At 41.0% G+C, this 24,828-nt stretch overlaps 2 protein-coding genes across 3 annotated transcripts; both read right to left on the bottom strand.

The window, feature by feature from the left end:
- Positions 1-461: 461 nt before the first annotated feature.
- On the bottom strand, positions 462-15,471 carry mxd1 (MAX dimerization protein 1). The gene is made up of 6 exons (XM_018762453.2): positions 14,331-15,471; positions 13,437-13,536; positions 8,270-8,299; positions 2,974-3,088; positions 2,637-2,796; positions 462-2,361 (listed from the first exon to the last, which is right to left on the bottom strand). The coding sequence occupies exons 1-6, from the start codon at positions 14,395-14,397 to the stop codon at positions 2,168-2,170; spliced, it is 666 nt and encodes a 221-aa protein (XP_018617969.1). The 5' UTR covers positions 14,398-15,471; the 3' UTR covers positions 462-2,167.
- A 1,273-nt stretch (positions 15,472-16,744) lies between these two features.
- snrnp27 (small nuclear ribonucleoprotein 27 (U4/U6.U5)) lies at positions 16,745-22,331 on the bottom strand. 2 transcript variants are annotated; one of them, XM_018762472.2, is made up of 6 exons: positions 22,109-22,331; positions 21,463-21,589; positions 19,102-19,214; positions 18,515-18,594; positions 18,280-18,344; positions 16,745-17,839 (listed from the first exon to the last, which is right to left on the bottom strand). In XM_018762472.2, the coding sequence occupies exons 1-6, from the start codon at positions 22,143-22,145 to the stop codon at positions 17,785-17,787; spliced, it is 477 nt and encodes a 158-aa protein (XP_018617988.1). In that variant the 5' UTR covers positions 22,146-22,331; the 3' UTR covers positions 16,745-17,784. The 2 variants fall into 2 exon arrangements, with proteins under 2 accessions (XP_018617988.1, XP_018617989.1); XM_018762473.2 differs by lacking the exons at positions 21,463-21,589; positions 22,109-22,331 and adding an exon at positions 21,261-21,400 and having other exon boundaries at positions 19,102-19,270.
- Positions 22,332-24,828: the final 2,497 nt, after the last annotated feature.

Genomic DNA, 24,828 nt, shown 5'->3' with positions numbered 1-24,828 from the left:
ACTATTTCTCTCCTTAAGCTTTTTTGGTTACCTTTGCGGGTTTTTAAACAGAGGCCACTCGTCATGCAGGCTGGAGCCACCGTTGGCCCTCGTGCTCCAGCAGGGAAGAAAGGAAGAGCTGCTCCGTCTGCCACTGCATTCAGATACCCTGTTGCTCGTCTCGCCTGCTCCAGGCGCCTGCCTTCACCACAGTTTACTGTTCACTCTTAACAGCGTGAAAACACACCTCCTGTCCACACCGAGTCATGGTGTTTCTAACCTGTGACAGTTAACAGGTCCGCAGTTGGCTGCTGGGATTGGACCACGGCACCGCAGGCTCCCACCTCTCCAGCTGCCTGTGTATGTGGAGGAGGTGGACGGCTCAACCGTAGTAAGGTGAACAGACAGGAGAGTCCAGCTCCGCACCTCCACAACCAGCTCGGCTCCCTCCATTTTACGTGTCCCTCTATACTACTATTGTCTTCTCTTTAACGATTTCAGGGTTTTTTTTTTTTTTTTTTTCCTCTTTTGTTTTAGCTTGCATGCATGAAAGATGGCTTTTCAAACAGCTAAATGTCTCATACAATGAATCATGAGCAAAACATTGAATTCCTTGTAGCAACATCTCACTTTCTGGATGTACGCATAAAGCCCACGCACTAAAGACAGCATTAAAACCTATTCACAATGCTGTGCCAACCAACTACACATTTAAAACTTGCATCTGGAAGAATAAAAAGCAAATAAAGCAAAACTATCTACTTAAATATAGATCTTTTAGCATATTTAGACCAAATATAAATTACTTTATAGATATACATATAAATATCTTTCTGTAAACTATTTACATAAAAATGGCTACATTTTGCTGAAACAACAAATATACTAGCAAGACAGCAGAGTGTGTTTGTGCAATGCGGCACTCTGGCTGAAACTTTTTTCAGGTTTTTTTTCTTTCAGAAAGCATGTAAAGTCCAAAACCCCTGCTATCTGTACTTTACCTGAAGCTCCTAGTTACACTGTGCAGGTCTCCCCTTCACATGAATGATGATGGAGAGATCAGCAGGCTGTAACTCACAGTCCCTACCAGCCTGGCCTATATGCTCCCACATCTCTCCTTACTTGGAATGTGCTTTTCTTTTTTCCTTCAGTTTACCTCTCATATAACTAATGCAAGAAGACCAGGTTACTTCACCTAAAAGATGACAATCAAACATCGATTAAAAGAAAATCTAAGAGTAAAGGCCGCTGTCGTCAGAAAGAGGAAGCAATGTAACTAAACAGTCCCACCCGCCCACCAAATCAGTCTCATGCCTCACACCGTTCTTCACTAAACAAATATCACCAAATGGTTACATAGGTTGTAACAACCACCCCCAACAAAGCATGGATAAAAGGAGGGAATCCACCATCGCACCGAACAGATGGACATATTGCTTTGGTGGGCCACTGCCAGATTAACATTGACTAAAATTTGAGCCACACCCCATTGAGCTGTGCCCCGATCTCCCAAAGTGGAGACGTGTGGTGTGGACGAAAGGGATGAACATGGGTCACTCCTAATACATTACCATAATAGCTGCAAGTCTTCAATGAGACTATTAAGAACCAAAAAAAAAAAAAAAAAAAAAAAAAACACACACACCCTGGACATCCTTTCCTAACCTTTAAGTGCAATGTGACATGCTCAAACCACCACCTGGTAGCCAGGGGACACAGCCGTCTCCATACCACTGACTTCTTCGGGATGGCAATGGGACTACACATTACAGTTAATAAGGACAGTTGCCTGCCATTGGCCCACCAGAGGAATCGCAGCACCAACTGGAAAGGATGCAGCACGGTGGTAGTGGGTGGCACCAGAAGAGGCGGTCATTATGGATTTGGCCATCTGACTGGCTCAGAGGAATCGATGGGCAGTGCCTGCGAGGAATCCATCCATATGACTGGACGCTTGCAAGTCAAGGGGGAGCGAAAAGGTCAAAAGTGCTCCTTGTTGTGTCTCAGTGGTGTGTAGGCCTGGGTGTGGAACAGCCGGACTATTTGGGGGCAGGGTGTAAGGATGGGCAGGATCAGTCTCTCAGCTGAGGAGCTCAGGCTTGGTCTAGCCAGGTGTGCTGGGTGTCAGGTCTGAGTGACGGAGACTGGCCGTGGGTGAAGGGCAGGGAGGTGGCTGAGGCAGGCACCCTTATAGGCCGCAGCCCAGTGGTGTTACTTTATCCTGAGGGCCAGCAAGGCGGTGCAGGCTGGCGCTGGAATAGCCCTCGTCACTGCAACTGCTGCGCAGGCTGCCCCGCTCATCTGAGTCACTCACACTGCTGGTGCTCCACTCCAGGTCCCCCAGTAGGTAGTCTGTGCCCTCCACATCCACATCAAGCTCCTCTGTAACACACATACACACAGAGGTCACTGTGAGCTTCACTTCTTACAGATCCAAAGTCAGCATCATCCATCTCCAGGCGATGAAATTTCTCATAACTAATGACAGACTACGGGCCAGAAGTCTTACTATAACAGGTTCTGGGAAAATTCACAAAGAGATTTAACATGGTGTCAATGTCAGATATGTGTGTGCACAGAATCCACTGCTAAAATAAGACAAGACACAAATACGGTAAATGTTGAGCATTGAAGCCAATAATGAGTAGGGGCCTAACCTTGGTCCGAATCGGACTTCTCTGACGAGATGACGGAGCCTGTGCTGTCCGTGCGTGTACGCTCAACACCCAGCTGCTCCAGGCGCCGTCTCAGATGTCTCTGCTCCCGCTGCAGCTGGTCAATGGTGTGCTGGGCCCGGCGCTCGCTCTCCTCCAGCCGCTACAAGCACACACACACACACACACACACACACACACACACACACACCATCAGACACTGTGCATCCCTCCCTGATCCTGCAGCTATGCTACACACATGCTGACAGCATTACATTCTTCTATAAAAAAAAAAAACCTTCGATCTCCTGCTTGCACGTAATCTGACACTCCGGAGTACCTTGATGTGTTCCTTGGCTTTCATCAGCAAGCTGAGAGTGGTGTGCCTGTTGGAATCTGGTCCCAGTGGTACGAGCGACTTCAAGCGTTCCAAACACAGCCGCAGGTGTGCTCGCCTGGGAAGAGGAAGGACATCTAGTTCACATCACTGTGCTCTGTCTACTCCAAAGAGTCTGGTCTGAGTAGTCATTCAATTTCTCTGCATGCAACACAATTTAGCAACAGGTTCACTGTCATAACTGAGCAGATTTCAGCCTCCAACTGCTGCATTTCAAATGCAGTTCTACCCAGACACACACAACATGATGAATGAAGCCAGTTTTTGAACAAACTGTATATTCAGCTGCACAAACGGATCTTGCAAGTGTTTACTAGTACAGCAGATTGTTTTGTGGTTAAAAACCCACATTTGTAATTTCAATGTTAACCCCTGAGCAAGGTTCATAACCTGAATTGCTACAATAATACATTCATCCCTTATATAACGGGATCCTCAAAAATTAAAAACCTCTACAGCAGCTTATGAAAACATGTGGCCTTTTCTTATACTATATACTTTTTATTGTGTACAGCAATATTTTTGCATGTTATGTGGTCTTTTTACTTTTAAAGCATTCTAATCTAATCACTGGGGCAGCATGGTGGCACAGCAAGTAGTACTGCTGTCTCACAGCAGCTGGGTGGTACAAGAAGGATGTGGATTCGATCCCATCTCAGTCTGTGTGAAGTTTGCACACTCTTCACCGTGTTTGTGTGGGTTTCCTCCTACAGTCCAAAGACATGCTGTTCAGGTTTACCCATAGTGTGTGAGTGACAGAGAGAGTGTGTTCTACTGATGTATGGATGAGTGACCCATTGTAAGTAGTGTATCTAGCAGTGTAAGTCACCTTGGTGAGTAAGGTGTGTGGGCTGGTAACACTACATACAGTTCCATGGAAGTCACTCTGGAGAAAAGTGTCTGATAAATGAGCGTAATCTGCACAGCAGCTTGTATCAAACACTATAGGACAAATACAGACTTTTATGTCAAAACCAAAAGATAAATCTAGCATAGTGACATTGGAAACGATAACCACTAGTGTAAATAAAGCATAGTCTGACAATCAAATAAAGATAATCTAGAATCAAGCACTCACTAGTAATGCTACTCCTACAGGACACATAGGCAGTGATCTTGTGAACTTTATTTCTTTGTATCAAAAATGTCTGTGAGCTACACTATCAAAGTACCTCCTAAAATGGGAGGGGGGAAAAAAAAAAAAGGGGGGGCAGAAAGCATTCGAAAAGGCTGCAAAGGCAAAAGAAGATAGACTGAAAAGAAATAAAAAAAGTAATATTTTTTATATATTTTTACAGAACCAGTGTTGGAATTTTCATCATTTCTTATAGGGGGAAAACCAACTCCTCACAATCCAAATTCACTTGAAAAGGCAATTTCATTTCTGAAGGATTAGTCCTGATGAGGGAAACAAGAAAACAAACAAACATTCAACTAAAAGCTTTAGATAAGGCCAATTAAATGTATATAAAAAAAAAAAAAAAAAACAGTATATAAATTAAGAAGTGGGGTACTGTACTTATTTAAATATCATCTGATCTCATGTATTCATTTTCCCTTCTGGCCTTTTTTCCTCCACAGCTGCTCTACCTCCCACCTCCCAGCCACCACACACTTCTCACTATTCCTCCCCTGTCTGATCTGACATGTTTCACAGCTGTTCCAGTGGGGTGGGTGTCTTTGACCACAGGACCTCTGTTATACAACTTCACTTCATGCAAGCTTCAGCTCTCTGCATGCAGGGGTTATGACCTTTCTAATTTTACTGCCTGTGTGCTTTTGAGCAGTCAATCTGTCACTTTACTCTGACTGTCTATGCGTGAGTAACAAGGGTATGTGAAGTAAGTCTGAGCAAGGCAGTTTGTAGCTACTCCTGCCTAAACGAAGTCTCAACCCTCGTTTTCAGAACTTCTTATCCCTTTAGGCTGCTACTGACTATTCACACCCTTAAAATTATTTTCCACTACACTTATGAAAGTAATTAAAAAACAGGCAAAGATAAACTATATATTTTACAAGGCCAAGAATTAAAATCTAGTCTGCCATCTTGTAAATATCAAATTATTTAATTTGAATCTGCTTTTATAGTCAAACCTTTTTTGTTACAAACATCCAAAGCAACATTTAAAGTCTTATTAAAGAAATGTGCTGAATTTTGAAGAACCAGCTTGCTAACCCTACAGAGATCAGACTTTGAACTGCAAGGCAGGACAATGACAAGATCCAGGAGATGAGAAAATATGTTTTCCTGAATACAGCACAAACTAACAGCTGAAAGGTGTATGACAGTTTTCACCGGGTGGATGTGTGTGTAAATGACTAAATGAGAGACCTTGCCCTTTTGTCATTCTATTCTTTCTTTTGCTTTCACTTCCTCCTAAACAGGTCTGGAGGACTTCACAAGAGTTACAAAATGAAACAGATACTGCTGGGGAACTACAGGACAGAGTACCCACAGCTGGTTGTGCAAGGTGGATGCCTTGATCATCTGGTTTCACACAGACGGTGCGATTATGGTTATGCAGGTTCCAGGTATGAGGCGATATGTGACCTTGGGCATGTGGTTCTCCACGATGTTAGCCAGGGAAACATGACTGTGGTGAAGATAACAGGGCTGGCCCATGACTTCCTCCTTCATTGTGCTCTATGCTTGCAGCAGTGTTTCAGCAGCTGCATAAGTCTAGACACGACTCCCAATTCAGCTCCATACAAAGCAGCAGTTATTGAGGTTTTACAACCTGCATACCACTGTTGACATATAACTTAGTTAGGCATTTTTATGATTAGTTCTACATTTGCTAAAGGTAATAAACTGATATTTACTAAGAGAAGTGATGCATAGTAGTCTATGTCCTTGTTCGGGCAGATGACAGGTGCCTTAGCTAATGCTATTCTGTCCTTCTTGGTGTCTGGTGCTCTATGGGGAGACTAGAAGTCATGTACCCTTTATGATTGTTGGACATAAGACATCTAAAACCCTCTCTGACCCTCAGTGTACAGAAAAGAAACCAGATTCAGACCTTATCTGAATCCCTGAGACACATACTGGTTTTCCCAGTACTGTGATTTAGCCACTGCTTAAGTACAAACACACAAAGACAGAGCTGCACCCAAAGACACACACAGTCTCCAAGGACATGAGGGAGGCAGATATTCTTTTTGAGCAAACAATAGTGTGAGGCCCAGGGACAGTGTTTCATGGGGTGCCATTTCACATCCAGTGCCACAGCACAACGGTGGCAGCAAGCAGGTTTAATAAGCAGCCTGCAGCATAAGGTACGAAAGAGGCGGGAGTGGAACAGTAGCCCTGCTCATTGTAACTGTGAACACTAATGAAGTCAGTGCAGACCAGACAGACCCTTATCCCCAGTCCTCGGCCTCCGTGCCATGCATTATTCAGAGTGTCTGCCTGCCAGTGGAGGTCTCTGTCCAGGCTGAGTGGGAAAACCACTCAGGCCTGCCAGGGGCTCAGGAGAGAGGCCCTCAGCATTGCCAGCCAGCCCAGTTTTCCCTCACTGTGTGTCTCTCGCAGCACTGCACGTGGCCTGTTGAATCACACACAAATATCCGCTCACATAATGGCATCCTGTACAAAGAAGAAAAATCGCTATACCGGAAACATACACTCTTTGTTTCCATAGAATGGGCTCATAAATACAGGACAATGGCAGTTTTTACCTGTTATGCAGTCATTCTACTTCCTTAAATGTACTTTGCACGATCCTGACAAAGATGTGTAAAAAAAAAAAAAAGAAAAAAAAAGAAACAATACAGCCCCATATGCATGTACTAAACCTTGTGCAGGTGATTCTGGACAGCACCACACAACACACCTTCCTGGTTACTGGTTCAGTGCAGTCACTCAAAACCACGGCAACAAAGTAAACATGGAATAAGTGCTCAAGGGAACATTTAAGAAAAATGAATTTGTTTTTTGTAATTAACTATGTAGAGAAACAATTATACTCAGCCTAAGACAACATGAGAAAGCAACATTCTATTATACTGCCAATCAACTCTGGATTGTCAATGTGAAATCACAAGTCAAACAGCACATTTATCATCATGATCATCATTGTAATCATTATTTAATTTAACCAATGTTTTTCACTAAAATTATTTAGGGTGTTTACTTATTTAAGCATTTATAAAACTTGGGAAGTTTTACAGTTATCAATTCATGGAAAGTACATTAAGGATATTGCAATAGGAGGTAGGTTTTGAATAATGGTCCTTTGAGATTTCACATAAATAAAATACAAATTTATAACTTAACTCCGTCACTTAAACCACTTTTTTTTTAATGGAAGCAGGGTTGAGGACATGGTCAAGAATCGAATGTGTACTATTTCTCTATGGAAACACATTGCTACACTGGACATGGGATGCAGGCTTCTCTCTGTCAGGGATGTAGTCTCTGATCTCATTCATGGGGTTGCATGTCCTCTTACTTGCGGGGGAGGTTTTAATAAACTGTGATGAGAATATGGCCACCTGTGCAACTTTAATATAAACAGCTTCAATAACATGAACACCCTTGAATGAGAGTAAATAAAGCCTTAATCCTGATGAAACGAAGATGATCTAGAGTCAATCATTTATTTGTAATGGTACACAGCACATCTAAATAGCATAATGTCCCATGTTTTTCACAAAGGGGCAGACAGTGGTCTTGGGAAATTAATTTTTTTTAGAAACATCTGTTAAAATTATTAAAATGTCTATGTCCAGTGCACCATGTAGCATGTCTCAAACCCTGTGCTAGGTATACTGCAGACCACTGTGACCCTTCACTGGACAAATTGTTATTGATAACTGATGCACGAATAAAAGTATAATATTAAAGACAAGCTACGAATAATAAATTCTACAAACATTACAAAATATGTTGCCTTTGCCATCATCCATAAAACTACCAGTGATTTTGGATTTTTTAAAAAGAAATTTTAAGTGACATGTTTTGTCCAGAAACCATTTTCTTGCCCCCGCAAGAAATTATGTCAATTCGATCCGCTCACAATGCAAATTCCCATAATGTGGTGATTTTACTATTAAAGCCGTTAAGTGAAGGATGGTTGTACACAGACACACACACACACAAAGACGGGCACACATAGCCACTGTAGGATACTGCAATATTTCATTGTGTTGTCTTCCCCTTCATCTCTGCCCTGCAATAATAACTAGGCCACATAAACACTTTCACAGATGATACCATACCAAAGAGTTGTGAGCCTACCTGTTCTTCTCCATTTCATTGTGCGTGGACCTGTGGAGAAGAGAAAGCAGATAGCACTAGGATCAGGATTTGTTAATACATTGACCTTCTTCACCTTCTGCCTTTACTCTTTTTCTTTCTCCCCATCTCAGTCTACACTTGACAGTGGAGGAAGCTCACAGAGTTAAATACAGTCTGTTGTCCAACATCAGACAGGGTGTTTTTGTGCTGTTGATTCTTGTGTTGGTGCTGGATAGGTCAGGACACTAGAAACCAAGTTTAAACCACACACTTTACCCACTGGACCAGAGGCCCTGGATTTTTGGAAGGGGGTAAACTTAGCAACAGTAACCATAAACACAGCAAAAGCAGACCTGTTTATAATATAGAGCAATGCTGCTGCTTTACTGGGTCTCTCACTTGATACTGGGCTGTAAAGTGACCACCACCACCAGCGCACACACACACACACACACACACACACACACACACACACACACACACACACACACACACACACACACACACACACACACACACACACAACCTCTATGCATTACAAGCTTGGCCGTGGGCGCGGGAAACAGTCCCCCTGCCCACACTCCGGGCTTGCAGCTAAGCACTGTTACGCAACAGCCCTGGGAATGCATCTGCGTCTCCACGGTGGGCACACACAACTATCAACGCAACGATCATGACGGATCAGGGATTCTCTGAAAAACAAAAATTTGCTAACCTGTGAGAAAAAAAAATAGACATTGGAAGTTGGTAGTATAGTGGTTAGAGTGACTACCTTTGGACCCAAAGGTCACAGGTTCGAGCCTCCTCTCCAGCTATAGTACCCTTGAGCAAGGTACTTACCCTGAATTCCTTCAGTAAAATTACTGAGCTGTATAAATGGGTAAATAATTGTCACCTTAACATTGTAAGTCGCTTTGGAGAAAAATGTCAGCTAAATGAATAAATGTAAGCTGAACTAACGCCCTCAACCTTCCAAAACATAAATAAATCCTTATAAACAAGAGATGAAATTATATTGTATACAAGACTCTATAAGTGCATCTCTATTAGAGTATATTTATTTTCCATTAAAATGTGTAACTTTTATGTACTGTGTACAAACTAAACACTTTCATTACTAAAATGGGGACACTTACAAATATTTGAGGCAAGTGTTATGAGTGTGGAGTTACGGCAAACCAAACATAAACGCGCACACACACACACACACACACACACACACACACACACACACACAACTCTCCAAAATGGAAAACTACCTTAAATAATGAGAAGCAAGAAACAGTTATGAACTATGTAACACAGCATTCTAAATCAATGGTTATAGTCACCAATACACCAGTAACTGTTTCTAAATACTAAATCAGTTTTTGATACAGAGTAAAGCACTTCCTTGCAAGCCACCACTGAACTAACTTAAGTGTGCTCTCCATGCCCAGCTGTAACACATTCTTTAAGTACAGTATCTAGCTTTGCAGCTGCTATTAAAGGCTCATAAGCTGGTTTCTAGACAGACATTTTGAAATTTGTCCTCGTCTTTACACATCTGTGTGTACGAAGAATCTGAAAACCTGCCTATTCTACCAAACAGAACAATACAATGAAACCACTCACTATCGTCATACACTTAAAACTGCACAAAAAACTACCTTGCTTGAAGACCTTTACATTCTGAAGTGTACTTTAGAAAGACTATACTATGCAAAGATCAAGTGCAAATACATGTCAGACTCCTATTCTGGTGCAGAAGCTCACTTGTGGAACAGGCTAGAAGCAGGGTTTTCAAAATGGCTTCAAAATAATATAATATGAGGAAAACCAGTCACATGGCCTTGGTATTACAACCTGAAGGAGTAACAACAAGTTCACCAGGTGTGAGAGAGTAGAACAGGTTCTTCATCTCTGTGACCGAGGAGGAAGACTGAGAGCAAGGGGGGAGGGGAGACTGGCCCTGCCAGCACACAACAGCAACACATTCCCTTCCCCCCACACACCAGCAGGATGAACACCGGGGGGAACCCAGGACTGGGAGTGGAGATGAGGTAGTTAATAGTAAAGGCCTGTGCCCATGCATTCCCATGTACTATAGGATAGCACACGTTATACTAAACTAACTTGGCTGTTAAAATATTTAGTTTAAAAATGACAGAATCCGAGACACTGGTATTAAACAGGTAATCGGATAAATCAAAACATGACTACTTGGTACAACTTCAGCACATCACTAATTATATAAACAAGTTTGGTTACCTAAAGAACCAAACAATTAAATGCTAACACTTCCCATCAAATCTCAAATAACCCTTAACTAGGAGGTATGTTAAATAAAAGTTAATTCAACGATTATTATTAAAACAGACAAAGTCAATGTGCTCAAGGTACTCCCCATGGAAGAGACCCCACAGAACAAATGATAAAGACCATACAGCATAGTTTTGGATACACTGTGAAATTAAGTAAAATATGCAAGACAAGATCGCCATCACCTTGGGCGATTAATCTGATGGACCATATTTGTTATTAGGTAGTACCAACTCATTTGAACAAAAATGACAGCTAAACGAAAACAGTCCCCAAAACCGAAAAATACAGTCTAAGAACATGGCTTCCATTGTGGCATCTACATATCACGTGACTTATGCACGTCACGTTCATAAATGCCAGGGCCCGATGACTCAGGCCAAGGATGTAGATATAGGAGCCGATAGCGTGTGCGTTGGGTGGCGTGCGTACATGTGTGTAGGGCAGGGCTGTGCTCCCTGCCCCTTCAGTGCACTACTACACAAAGAGAGAGGGAGGAGAACTGCAACATTTATGCACTAGATAACTGCCTGGTGAGTGATGCAACCACTCTTAGGGGAACTGAAAGGAAAAAAAAAAAAATTTCAATCACGTTTTGCAAAAAATGTTGAAATCGGGGGGGATTTTAGACTGACTTCACATTATTGTTTTAAGTATTTACCTGGCTTTGGCAGTGCTCTTAGTACGTAAATAAAAATGTCATCCATTTTGAAAGAGTGTGAACCTCCCACACAAGCACAGTAATGTGCTTGACCATAACACGTACACCAGGTTTGTTGGGCTAAAAGCATTTTTTGCTTCTACCATTTCTATTTCAGTTTTTGTCTTTGATTAGTTGTTGGTTGAACAGTCATTTGCTGCAGTGATAATCTTTTTTTTTTTTTTTTTACACATTTTCTCACAGTAAAACAAAAATATGTCATGTGTTATTTACAGCACTCTACCAAAAGGCTGTAAAACACACAAGAACGTAAAACAAAGAGACTAAGTGAGGGAACACATGTGCCCACACACACGTGTGCATGTGTCACAACCCACACTCTGTGGTGATGTGCATGAAAACCACATGAAACAGCTTAGAAGACATTTCTCTATTCAGTTTTTCTGTTGCTGAGTTACAAATCCTTGCCCCTTTCAGACTGATACAAACGTATTTCTAAATACCTTTTCAAGAATCTACTGCTTTCAATTTACAGCAACCCTATATACATCACAGTATTCAGATTTAATGTCATAGTATAAAATGCTGAAGATAAAAGATTCCCATAAATCTACAGTCAAAGTAAATATACTCATATGTAAAACTGTAAGGCCTAATTGCAATAATAATAAGATATAGACACACCTATGTGTGGCAGTGGATTGGTAGTGAAGCAATTAGAAGCCAATAGTACCAATAGTAGTATAATCACCAAGTCAAGACACACTGGATTACCAAACAGGCCAAACCTAATATTTGAATAACACAAGGTTCTTGTTACAAGAGAAGCTTATGCTATGAATAGAAACGACCCCTCCTTCGCCCCCATTCAGCTTTAATATCCAGTTATCTAGAGTTACAGGTCACACAGACATCCTGACACAGATTAGCAAGGTGTTTGTAACCAGTGCTTGGAGTCTTCATAATCTGTATAACAGCAGATACCACATCATATGAGCTACAGACTTATAGCCAGGGTGGTCATGCACTGCAGACACCTTGAAGTGACCTCAGTCTGCTGTGATTCTGCCTCAAGCCTGTTGACTAACTTCGCGTTTCTACTTGGTCTTCTGTGCAACTTCAGACTGGGTGTAAATAGCAGCTGTGTGCCATACAGACCTGGCCATAAGACATGCCCACATTTGCCATGCTTTACTTGACAGCTAACTATATATATAGTGTTTTTGTATAGGCAACAAGACATTTGCCCATTAAAGAGCTATACTTGGGACTAAAACATTGTTGGGTCATATCCTAGGAGGTGAACTGCTTCTGTATCCTTGTATTAAGAATACTGTGATTAGTCTTAGTCAATAATAATATGTAGAAAACGTTACAAAAACTCCAACTATATAGTATGTATGTTGCTTTGGATAACACCAATACATGATGTACATGGCATTACAATCATACACTTCCCAGTTTATCTAATTTACAAGGCAAAATTATACAAAATGATGTTTCAGTAACATTGAAAACAGTGAAGTCTTGCCTGGCGGTTAATCTGTAGCTACTCTGACACGAAACCCAAAATAGAGCTATACTCAGACTGGAACAGAAGAGTTTAACTGCGTGCGAGAACAAGTTTTGGCACCAGTTTTACTTCCTGTGCCTACTGGCCCAGTGTGCTGGCTGGTTTGTGTGCGCTACAGATTTCCTGAAGTAGGTGGAAACATTCCTTACACATCTGACTTCAACCAACAGATATTCTACATCTTCAACATAGCTTCTTACAGTAATTAGCACTTGCCATTCATTTACGGCCAGCACTTTCAGAAAGGGTGCAAATCTGAAAACAGGTGTGAACTACAAAGAGTGACTAATTATAGGTTTTCAAACTAACCTGGTGAAAAGAGACAGATGAAAAGGTTGATTTGACCCAACAGAAGATTTTCAACAGAAATGGTTTTTGAAATTGATGAGAATTATTAACTTAGGATACACAATCCAGCATAAACCATCTGACTAAATCTGGGGAATCATGCCCCAGATGCTGCAGAGACATTAAGAATGAAGCAAAACATCAAACATCAAATACTCAGTAGACCATAAACCAGTACACTCCTCCCCATTCTGGTTTGACAAAATGCAAACTTTATACCACTCTGAAGATGTGACAGCATGCTGCACATAAAAATGCAACAGTCCATATCTGGGGCAAATTACCTGCTGTTGGAATTTTTCTTGCTTTTACTTTTTCGTTTCAAGCTGTCCCTTTCTTTGCTGGTGCTGTAGGGCAACATGGAGGCATACCCGTGTTCCGCTTCTGCAAACAAGTCAGAGATGTTTACAGATGCATAGCAAAAATAACATGGGAACAGAACAGGTAGCTGAGTGTGCAATGCACAGAGACAAGAGAAAGTGCACCGAGTTACAATCAAGGCCAATAATGGAAATTGTCAGGGTGCAACATACCAATATACCTCAGATTCATATGAGAGAATCAATGATGTCATCTGAACTGAAGTAAACCCGATACCCAGCTGAACCACAACAGAGAGGAGGGAGGGAGGATGCACCACAACACACTTCATCGCATCATTTAAACACAAATATTCATACATAAATGCATGTGTGTATGACTATATTATTCTATATATGAATATTTCTGTAAATATGATCTGTCATGATTTGCCCATATCTAAACCCTGTGTGTGTGTGTGTGTGTGTGGGGGGGGGGGGGGGGGTGCACTGCTGCAGAGCATTAAAATGGTAATAATAATTTCTAAAGGGCATAAAAATGTAAACACAACAGGAGTTCCACCTCTGAAGACATGTCCCTACCTCTGTATGTACCTTACATACAAATATAGTTGCAGGCCTGCTAAAAGAGCAAAATATCAATGTAAAAATTATGCAGAAACACTACTTCCATCACAACATGCGAACATTAGTCTAGGAAATTCAAATAAAACTGAATAAATTAATGTGGCCTGCTTCTGCTAATGGATTCTGAGGTGTTTTCACACGGGACCCCGCGCGCGTGAGCTCCGTGACAATCGCACCCTAGAACAGTAAAAATGAATCAACACATAGAAGAGTGATTGAGGGTTACTGCACCTCTCTCTCTGCGCTCCAGGTACTCCGCGGCTTCGATCAACATCTGCACCATTCCGATCGCCGCCATTTTCCACAATAACCCACGATAAACGGACGATAAACGAACGATAACGCGACAGTCGCGGTCCGACACGGGCAGAGGGGCTGACTTTCGGCTGTCCGCTCGCTTCTTCTCACCCACGCGGGCACTGTCTTCCAGCTCAGCCCACAACAGAGCACTCCTAGCCCTCTGGTCACAAACACCACAATACTGACACGCCGCGTGTTTACGCGTTTTATTTATACAGATATGAGCGGCGCGCGCAAACAGAGCCGTGTCTATCGCTGGGTACGTGCAGAGGGAGAGCTCGCGCACAGCGCGTGGTGTCTGAACGCGCCAGGGGGAGCGCGCTTCTCTCCTGCCTTCTGGGAACGCGGGCTTGTCGGGCAGCTAGTGGTTTTGTAAAAAAAAAAATCGCCTTTATCGACAGCCCTTCTTCTCTTAAAATATAACTGCAAAAATGAACAACTGTCTTGCTATTGCTGGTGGAAATAACCGAGTCTCCTCAGCAGCCCGTTCGAGTAATTCCCTTTCGAGTTCCTTCCTCTCTGGTACTAGCAGGTTGGCTAGTTATTTATAACACGCCCGAAATGAAAATGTAAGGAAATTTTTTAAAAAAAGAGAAAAGCTGCAATCTTGACAAAAATATATATATATATAATATTTTTTCAGTACATAAACACAGCTACAGCTGAACTGACACAGGCTGTGTGAGCTGACGAAAAAACTTGTCAAAAATCCTCAGATTAGGAAAACACTGTCCGTCTGACTAGCTAGTCAGATTTATACAAAAATATTATTATCGAAATATTCTCAAAGAGCCGAAGTAAAAACATTCATAAATAACTACCATCACCAGTGTCTTTGGCCTATCCGTTTAGCAACGCCTGGATGGTTAGCTCGCTAGCTAACTTAATAAACGACACTCGGTGCTCGACTAGAACTAGGCTGACTGATCAGCGGCTGACAGCGACGAAAGAAGCGGGCTGTTTATTAAAAATTGCAGAAACCCTTACTGCCCACGAACGTCGTCCTAGGCTGCACTACTAACGCACACTAGCTACTGTACTCCTGACCTGTCAGTGGAGTTGTTAGGACTGCTCCGCGATTGGAAACGAAACAAAGTAAAGCGATCTCTCATTGGACGACGCACGTGTCAATTTTAGAGGCAACAACAAAATATTTCATCTCGCTGTTGATAAGCTGTCAAAAACTGACGTAAAGTGCAACTGACAACCTATAGCCACCATTTTGAAACAGGTTTCCCACTTCTGAGACTTCAGCTGGGTGTCCTTTGCAGAGCCTTAATGGAGTACATTTCTTTATTGCAGTTATCGATGTGGGTGCTGGAGGAATGCTATTGGTCCATTTCCGTTACGCAGAGCGAGAATCGATTCGGATTGGGCATTACCTTCCACGCGCTGTCTAGCAACACTCACACGCCCATTCACGTGCTGCTATTGTTGTCCACGTCAGGGTAGAAAGGGCTGCTTGTTTTTTATATTTTTGTTTGTTTTATTAGCGTCGCTTATTAGTTAAATATACTGTGGTAATTCTACTTCTGTTTGCGCAGATGCATTTTTCGAAAGGCTGTGCAATCATCCTTGTGAAATCTCTTGTTTGCAAGATATTTAAATTCCCAGTGCCCGTACAGAACGCAGTTTCAATTTTCATATAATAAAGCACTGCATTTTTGTTTTGTTTTTTAATATTTGTAAAAACAAATACCTTGCTGCAGTTTCGCAGGTAGCAGTGTTTGAGAAGCTCGGGTTTTTTAACAGAAATTCGAGAACGGACACACGTGAAAAGATTTATTAAATCGCCTTACTACCTAGTAAAGCAAATTCTACAAGAATAACTGAATGGTAATTAAAAATGTTGAATGTAAACCATTTTCATTCCCAAATATCCACGTATGTTCGTATCAGTACTGAAATGATCATGTACTGCAATTGCTTTTTAACAAAGCTCACAAATACGTACGTATATGCATCTTTTGGGTCCTGAAGATGTTTTCAGCTTTGTCCAGCTCAGACCTTCCATCTCTTAATTGGACCTATTATTAAACAGTTTCACCATGAAGATCAGCACTTTACAGTATTAAAAAGATTACAAAGACATAAAATAATCCAGACAATTATAGAGCCAGCTTTGATTTTACATGTTATCTGAGTTTATTGTTAAAAGTAACAGAAATACATAATCATTGAAAACTAATTCTACTTGCTTCAGTATAAAAATAGGTTTGAGAAAAAAAAATGTGATTAACTGACTAGATTTTACAGGATAAATGACAACCAGAAATGATCACATTTTATTCAAAACATACTGACACCAAACTAAACAAATTAACAGGAAGATCTACTTTCTGGCTTTCAGGAAGATCTCTCCAATAAGCATTGTTTTTGGACTTGCATATAGAGCAACACAAGACCAAATATAACCACTTGGCAATGGTTTTTAATAGTGAATGAATCTGTATCTAATAGTTATCTTAATAGAGTATTGATGCTGTTTGTCCAGCAAAGGATGTTTGCAGAATCTCAACAAAACATTTGCGAAAGGGTATATGTCCCTTCTGACTTGGAAATTCCTTTATAAATTATTCTGAACTTTTGGAGGAGAGCTGTGAACAATAAATTTGGGAACAAGAGTGAATCAACCCTTGAGAAATGATGAAGGTTTGAGTAGAAACCCACTAGTCTGAAGGGCAAACAATTCAAAGTTAGTGAGTAGTAATGCACAAATTGTATTTTCTATGAGATGTACGTCTCTTTGGAGAAAAGCATCTGCTAAGTGAATACATGTAAATGTAGTTCATTTAAGTCCTCATTTAACTCCTATGATCATCAACTGCAAAAAATGGATAACATTTTGTTTTCCATTTTCACAAACTACTTGTCCTATGCAAGCATTCCAGAGCTGAAGTAGAATGCATGAGGTAGGGTACACTGGTTGGGACACCAGTCCATCGCAGGGCAGCCTCACACTCATTCACTCCCACATACACAGTAAGTGCAATTTGAAGCTACCAATCCACCTGAAACGGCAAATAAAAATTCAAAAGGTTTTTCACCAATTCACAGACTTTATTTTAACTAACAGCTCATCATCTGTACCCTAGATGAACTGCAAAGTTTCCACATTAGAAAAAAGAAAAAAAAAAAACCATGACTAAAAATATCAAAACACATCAATGGATTTATGTGGGACATCAATTAGGCTAGCAAATCAATTTTGACAGGGAATGTGTCCATTTTGTCAAACTATCAACAAGTTACACAGATGGCAAAAACAATACTCCAGCATACTGAAACATTACCATCTCCTTTTCTATAAATGTAAAGATGAGTCTGAAACCAATGGTATAAATTATTGAGGATCACTTGACTTCAATTACTTCAAATGGGCATCTCAGGCTATGAAATCCAGAGGTCTGTTGAATCCACCTTTCCTGTTCATGTACTGCCTGGAAGAGAGAATGGTTACATCATTTCTTCCCCTTGCTGTCCCACCACTCATACATTACATCATCATCTACCAATGGGAATGCTGATCTCCCAGCAATAAAGCACCTGCTGAGGTGATATGGTTGCACTGCGATTGGCTGCAGTACAGACTATCATGCAGTCCTCTAAACCTCAGATACACTGGTGCAAAAACAAAACATGCAACTTGGTCTACATGATTCACACAGGTCACAGTTCTATATGACCATATAAGATCTATAGATTTATTGGAGAGGAAAGAATTGTCACTTGAAATTTTTAACTTCAAAAGGCTCTTCAGGAAAACATGAAAAGGTACTGAATAATGAATGTTTCAAGCAAAAAAAAAAAAAAAAAAAACAAAAATTGTAGTAATGATTATAAATTTAATTTCCAAACATTTTCAGGTAACAAAACTAACCTGTATTTTCTTTTCTGACACACATTGACTGCATGTGCATTGCAGGAGCCTTCTGATTTCCTCCCCTATTTGGCATAAAACAGAGGAGGTAAAGTAATACTTGGTTCTTGTAGCCATCTTCTGGTAAGTCACAAAACTGCAGAATGATCTAGATGAAGTCTTTTCTTCCTACTGTCTGAGAGAACATTCAAAACACTTCAGAATTACAAAAGTACTTGAACCCTGTGGCATTTACCTTTGTGGTGTCAAAGGTACTGAAGCCCATTAGCTTCATCATCTCAATCTCCTCTTCAGTTTTCCCCTGCATATCTTCCTCTGAAAAACACCATTTGTAAATGTAATATTCCATATGCTTACCTATGGCAATGATTATTAATTCAATATTGCATTTTGTTCATTCAAAGGCAAAAAAAAAAAAATCCAGCCTTAGAAATGAAAGTGATAATCCTGGTATTTATGAATCTTCAGAACCAAAAATTAATTTAATCCAAAATTAGTATTTGCAGTTTTATGAAAAAGTCACACCAAACAAGTGTGGTCCAGAGGATATGCTATTTTTACTTCTAAGTGATTTTAATTACTCAGACTAATTTAAGAGGAACTCAACAGGAATAGCACAAACCACAAGGAATTTAAGATGGCTTGGATGATGTTTTCGACAGCTGAGTCCAACACAGCATTAGAAATTAAATGTGATGAAAATCAGAATAAACTCAAAGCACTCGGTACATTTGTTTCTTTGTATTGTGGAATTTACTACTTGCTGATTTGAGAATCAGCTAAATAATACAAGAGACAAAATTAAAAAATAACAGTAATAACCTGAGATCTGATGTTCCTTGACCACCTTTTCTTTCACCTCTTTTTTGTCATCCTCACGTCTGTCCTTCTGCCGCACAGGAGACAGTGAAGATGAGCGGTGGCGGCGTGGAGATCTGTTAGTAGAGTAAACAGGAGCAGGACAGTTGGCCTGTGACTTAGTGTATGTCACCTGAACAATACAAAGTAAAGTCACAGGTTACTAGCATGTATCATTTAGGGTCACCATAGTAAGCAATACCAGCTGTACATAATACGCACCAAGTGCAACATTGTTTTAAATTATGGTTGTGCAACTTGGAGAAATACAGGTTGAGTTTAATAAAATAAATTTAAAAAACTTTCACAGTATTTCTGATCTCCCCAGAACACTCAGCAATACAGACACAGATCCATTTTAGGGTTTGTCACAAGTATTTTTATTAAGGTACAAAAATAATTTAAAATGAACACTGAACACAGCTACAATGCTGCTGCTACTATTCTCTATTCTCAGTGATGGTAGTTTGTCTATGTGTAGTTTAGTGTATCGAACACTGCAATATGCTTTAGACAAACATATTAGCAAAATACTACACAGTAATCGTACATTATTTGGGAGAAAAGCATCACTTTGGGAAAAAAATGCTAACTTACTGAGAAGCAATACTTAATGGCTGGGATTAAACAGCTTTAGAACTAGGTTCTAGAAAGTTTTCAAAGGTATTACATTAATATGTGAAATAAAATGGCAATTTATTACCTAATTGCACATCCCGTAAATATTAACAGTAATAGTTAGGCAAGCAAGTTAACTTTATGTTGAAGAATTACATCTGTTCATTTAGTAGACGCTTTTCTCCAAAGCAACTACTAATGAACTCTATGTAGTGTTACCAGCCCACACACCTTATTCACCAAGGTGACTTACACTGCTAGATACACTACTTACAATGGGTCATTCATCCATACATCAGTGAAACACAGTTTTTCTGTCACACACAAACTATGGGTCACTTTACAGTCACCACCCTGAACAGCATGTCTTTGGACTATGGGGAGAACATGCAAACTCCACACAGACTGAGCGGGAATCGGACCCACATCCTTCTCACACCACCCAAGTGCTGTGATATAGCAATGCTACCATTGTGACTCCGTGCTGCATTATACAGTATATTTTGATTTACTTGAAAGGCTGCATCCAGGGTTGTTACGAAAAACATTAACCTATGATGTTAACGTAACAAATGTTTGAGTATTACTTCTGTGGACTAATTTGGTATTTGTAGTAATTTGATGTTGAAAGCAACTTCTGAATACTTTAAAGACATAGTAATTCTCAACAGTCCCCCCTTAAGCCTCTTCCTCCTTATAGGAGGCCACTACTGTCCCTTGAAACCAGCAGCCTGGTTACTCACTCTAATATGTAAACTGGCTCCATATCCATCCTGACCTGAAAATGTGTTAGGTCCTGGATGCGTAGACATCGTACATGTGCTGTCATCAACATCACCGTATAGGAATTCTATAAAAGTTAAATTATCAGTATACCTCATGTTCAAGCCAATACTTGCTACTGTCTATTTCTGATGTTCTAAAAGAACCATTGCCAAACTTGAGAGCCATCACATTAGCAAGACTGACTGGGTGGCTCAAGTTCATAGAATGTGCCTATCCCTATAGGGTTATACCACAATCTGGATTTGGAGCATCTCAAATGAGTGGCCTTTTTCCATTTGTTTAGTAGTTTGTGTCTGGCTTTCTTTTTATAGGACAGTCAATCATCTAACGCGCGCGCGCACACAGGCTGAAACTGCTTGTCCCAAATGGGGTTGCGGCAAAACGAAGCCTAACCCGCCAACACAGGGCGCAAGGCTGGAGGGGGAGAGGACACACCCAGGACGGGACACCAGTTCATCGCAGGGCACCCAAGCAAGACTCAAACCCCAGACTCGCCAGAGAGCAGGACCCGGCCCAACCCGCTGCGCCACAGCATCCCCACAATCGTCTAACAGTTAAGGGAAATTACTTGTCACTTAAGGTTGCCTGTTCAAATCCCCATTCTGCTACTGCTGTCACAGTATTGCCTTTCAGAAATTTCATTTACTCTGGACTACCTTAGTATAAATACCATGTTGTTTAGATGAGTTAACAGCTGTAACACTTATCAAGATACTTACCCCATGCCATGAATCGCCCCCCATCACTAAAGCAGCCTAACCTAACACAGTGAAAATTGGCTTGAGCCAGGTCACGTGTCTTCTGCGTACTGTGTTTGTGAATCCCTCGCAGTCAGGGTGGGTTTTTTATATTTCTTTTGTTAGTTAGAACACGTACGGTACACTGGCAGGTTCGAACCCGCAGCGCAGTCATCTCACTCACCTCGAACGGCGCCTGTGAGGCGAGCGCGAGCGCGTCCTCCGCCGGTCTCTGTCGCGTGACCTGGAGCGCTCCCTCTCTCTGCGCCGCCGCTCGCGCTCCCGCGAGGCTGAGCGGGAACGACGTCTCTCTGGAGAGCGTGGGGAACATGGCAACAGCGCTCCAAATACCACTTGCACTCCCGCAGCAGCGCCAGAGATATCCGACCGGCTGAGTGATGATGTATCACCTCCGGCGCACAGTACGCGCTTTCCATCAGGATTTTAGATTTGAAATTTGGGGTTTTAAATATCTCAATTTACACTCGCTTTACGGAAAATCTGAGATTCTAATTCAGATTTACTTTATTTTTACTCCATGTACTGGCAATACACGTGTTGTACACAGTACCGTACAGCCCACCACACCGTCAGTGTATCATGTTATCAGAACCAGCGACCGTACGTAACAAAAGTCTGAGCGACGATGTCATCAATCAGATCACGTAGACTAACCAAATGTTATGCGCAATCCTGAATCCAAGACGCTCATTTTTGCCACAATAACTTATTGAATAAGTCAGACAGTGTGCCTACTTCTGAGACAAGTTACAATCATGATCGTTCATGGCCATGTCGGTCCCGGGAAACAACATGCTCGTTAAACGTACCTCGTCTTGGAGGCGACCTGCTCCTACTTCTCCCCATGTGGTCGTTGGATTTTGAAAATTATCTTATAAGCTTTCGACAATAAAAGCACAATGAAAACCACTACTGAGAAGACGCGGAAAATTGTTTCTAGAATTTTGAGCGTACATCACCAAAATGAATCCCCACGGAAACAATGTTCGTTTTCTGAGTTCCGACCCTCGAACTCTCGTGAATGTCTTTATTGCAGACGAGCTGCACACAAATTATTATTTTAAGAAATAAACCCTTTTATATTTGTACCAAAGTGACTTTGCTTTTCATGTTTCTTTGTGAATACATTTCAAAATAGATCAGACACAAAACTATCTCGTGAAACAGAATAATAGACGTCAGGTGTGTACGTCATTATTTTCGTCATGCTTTCAGTTTTTCGTACATGATTTATGCATTCTGTACCCTCTAACACTTTGCCTCCATTCATGAACAACAGTTTCTCCACCGGTCTATGCCCTTAGTTGCTTTTATCTTCCGGTGGCAAATAGTTTTTGTTCCCCACTAGGTATCCCACAGCAAGGACCTACGTAGCTGTAGCTCTAGGCAGCAAGCCGAAGCACCCACTAGCCAAAAATAGCATTCATTTAACATGCTCCATTGTTATGTAAAGGTTAATCTACCTTTATTATCCACTGCCAGCCCAAGCCGTGGGTTTGAAAACCATTCAACAGATTGCTATGGGCTCTGGGCTAAAATCAGTTAGAATTCCTGATAGCCTGTCCCTCACCCATGCATTTTCTTTTCTCACCTTTTTTCATTTAATTATCCATTTGAGGGGTTCAGTGGATGTTGACCACTTTTCAATGAGCAGAACGCCAATGTGCATGTCTTTCTAATGGCTCAACTGTATTATTAGTAAAATATGCTTTTTTTAGAGACAATCTTTGTGGTCTGATTGAATTTGTGCATGCATATGTCATTTATAGTTGCATTCTGTGTTTTTAAGTACCAGCACTCTGAAACATGTTACAGATAACAGTCTACTCATTAATTCGTAGGCTTGCATGTAAACTTTACACTCAGGGGTTAGGGTTAAATTATGATTATGACCCATAACTGTTGGGTTTAAAACCCAACAGTTATGGGTGATAATCATAATTTATCTCCGGAATACATGTCTGTTGTATTTTAAACAGGACTGACCAAGGTAAATTCTAGGAAAACATTTAACTTCAGATTCTTTTGATGACTGAGGTTGCAACCAGTTCTGGATAAGCGCTTGTTTATATTGCCCTAGAATGTTAATGATCTTTTAATTAAAGTTCTGTTCATAGTTTGTTTATTTCTTTGATGAGTTTGTGCAAGGCATCATACAGTGTTAGGTTTGTGCAGGTTCAAAAAGTGCTGACAAGGTTACGGAATGAGCTGAGACAAGAGCCGGCTAGAGAAGGGACCACTCTCCAAAGAGTGCTCTTGGCCTATATCAAAGCTGGACTGGACAAATATTTTGGGGGCTATTGTTAGAAAGAGGTAAGGAAATCTGATTGTGGACCAGTTTTTTCAGTGTTTTCGGCAGAAAATGGAGGAGACAAATAGTTTTTAGCAGCAGCAGGGCAAAGATAAGGTTTTTTCGACAATGAGTAGTGCCTGAACGTTCCTGAAGTTCACAGAGAAGATGCCTGCGGTCAATATGGAGTTCCAAAGACAAAAAAATGTATGGCAAAATGTTCAGAGAGAAATAAGGGAGAAGGATTAGGAATGGAGGCCAATGCAGTAGTGAGTTTATGCCTAAATAGGAGATGTGATGTCCTATTAAGAAAGTATTAAGGTAGTAAGAGAAAAACCATTGTAACTCATTGTAATCTCAGATACCCTAAAGCATTTCTGTATGTTAGATACCTTAAAGAAGGAAGGAAAACTGTCAAGAGAGACAGAAAAAGGATTTGGAGAAGCTGAACAATTTACATTTATCTGATGTTTTTCTTCAAAGTGACTTATAGTATTAATCTACTTACAATTATTTACCCATTTATATAGCTGGGTAATTTTACTGAAGCAATTTAATGTGAGTACTTTGTTCAAGGGTACTACAGACAGATGGGGATCGAAACTGCGACCTTTGATCCAAAGGCAGTAGCTATAATCACTATGTTAATAGTTATGTGATGAAGTGCATACACTTATTAACCTATTTACAGTTTAACATCAGTGGGGAGGTGAGATTTAAACCTGGAAACTCTGAGTCCAAAGGCAGCAAGTCTAAACACTAAGTTACTTGTGGCTCAGCCACTTTTAGTGGCATTTAATTTCCATCAGAAGGGTAGAGAATAGTTGGGGCTTTCGAGGGTGCAATTTGGCAAAAGGAGCTTGATGGCAGTGCGAGTCGAGAGTAGACGAGAGGGATGAGGAACCTCCTGTGACACTGGTCATGGAATCCACGGAGAGTTGATGAAGACCATCAGGGGACAGAACAAAGAACAGAATGCTGGGCAGAGTGAGAGGGTGTTGAAAGCAAAGGGAAATAGAGGAAGGTAGAAAATGAAAAGAAAAATGGGATAAGGAAATAAAGAAGTGGCCGGGGATATGTATAGGAATGACAGGTAATGAACAAGGAAAGAGAACAATATGTGTAAAGACAAGCTGCAGTTGGTATCCCTTTCATGTGTGTTGGAGGAGAGGCCGATAAATTGAAGGATAATGGAGGGAGAAGAGAGAAGAAGTCAGAGAAGTTCAGGGAGTCCGTTAA

Source organism: Scleropages formosus, chromosome 12 (genome assembly GCF_900964775.1).
Source record: "Scleropages formosus chromosome 12, fSclFor1.1, whole genome shotgun sequence".
NCBI classification, from domain to species: domain Eukaryota; kingdom Metazoa; phylum Chordata; class Actinopteri; order Osteoglossiformes; family Osteoglossidae; genus Scleropages; species Scleropages formosus.
The sequence above is the reverse complement of the archived record's forward strand: the minus strand, read 5'-3'. Positions and strand labels throughout refer to the sequence as shown.

Excerpts from the sequence above, each read along its gene's own strand:
- mxd1 (XM_018762453.2), bottom strand. The coding sequence starts at position 14,397 with ATGGCGGCGATCGGAATGGTGCAGATGTTGATCGAAGCCGCGGAGTAC. Across the intron at positions 13,537-14,330 it reads CCTGGAGCGCAGAGAGAGAG|AAGCGGAACACGGGTATGCC; the intron begins GTGCAGTAACCC and ends ACTTGTTTGCAG. Across the intron at positions 8,300-13,436 it reads AAGAAAAATTCCAACAGCAG|GTCCACGCACAATGAAATGG; the intron begins GTAATTTGCCCC and ends TCTTCTCCACAG.
- snrnp27 (XM_018762472.2), bottom strand. The coding sequence starts at position 22,145 with ATGGGGAGAAGTAGGAGCAGGTCGCCTCCAAGACGAG. Across the intron at positions 18,595-19,101 it reads CAAGGAACATCAGATCTCAG|AGGAAGATATGCAGGGGAAA; the intron begins GTTATTACTGTT and ends GGTGTTTTTCAG. Across the intron at positions 17,840-18,279 it reads TGTCAGAAAAGAAAATACAG|GCAGTACATGAACAGGAAAG; the intron begins GTTAGTTTTGTT and ends TCTCTCTTCCAG.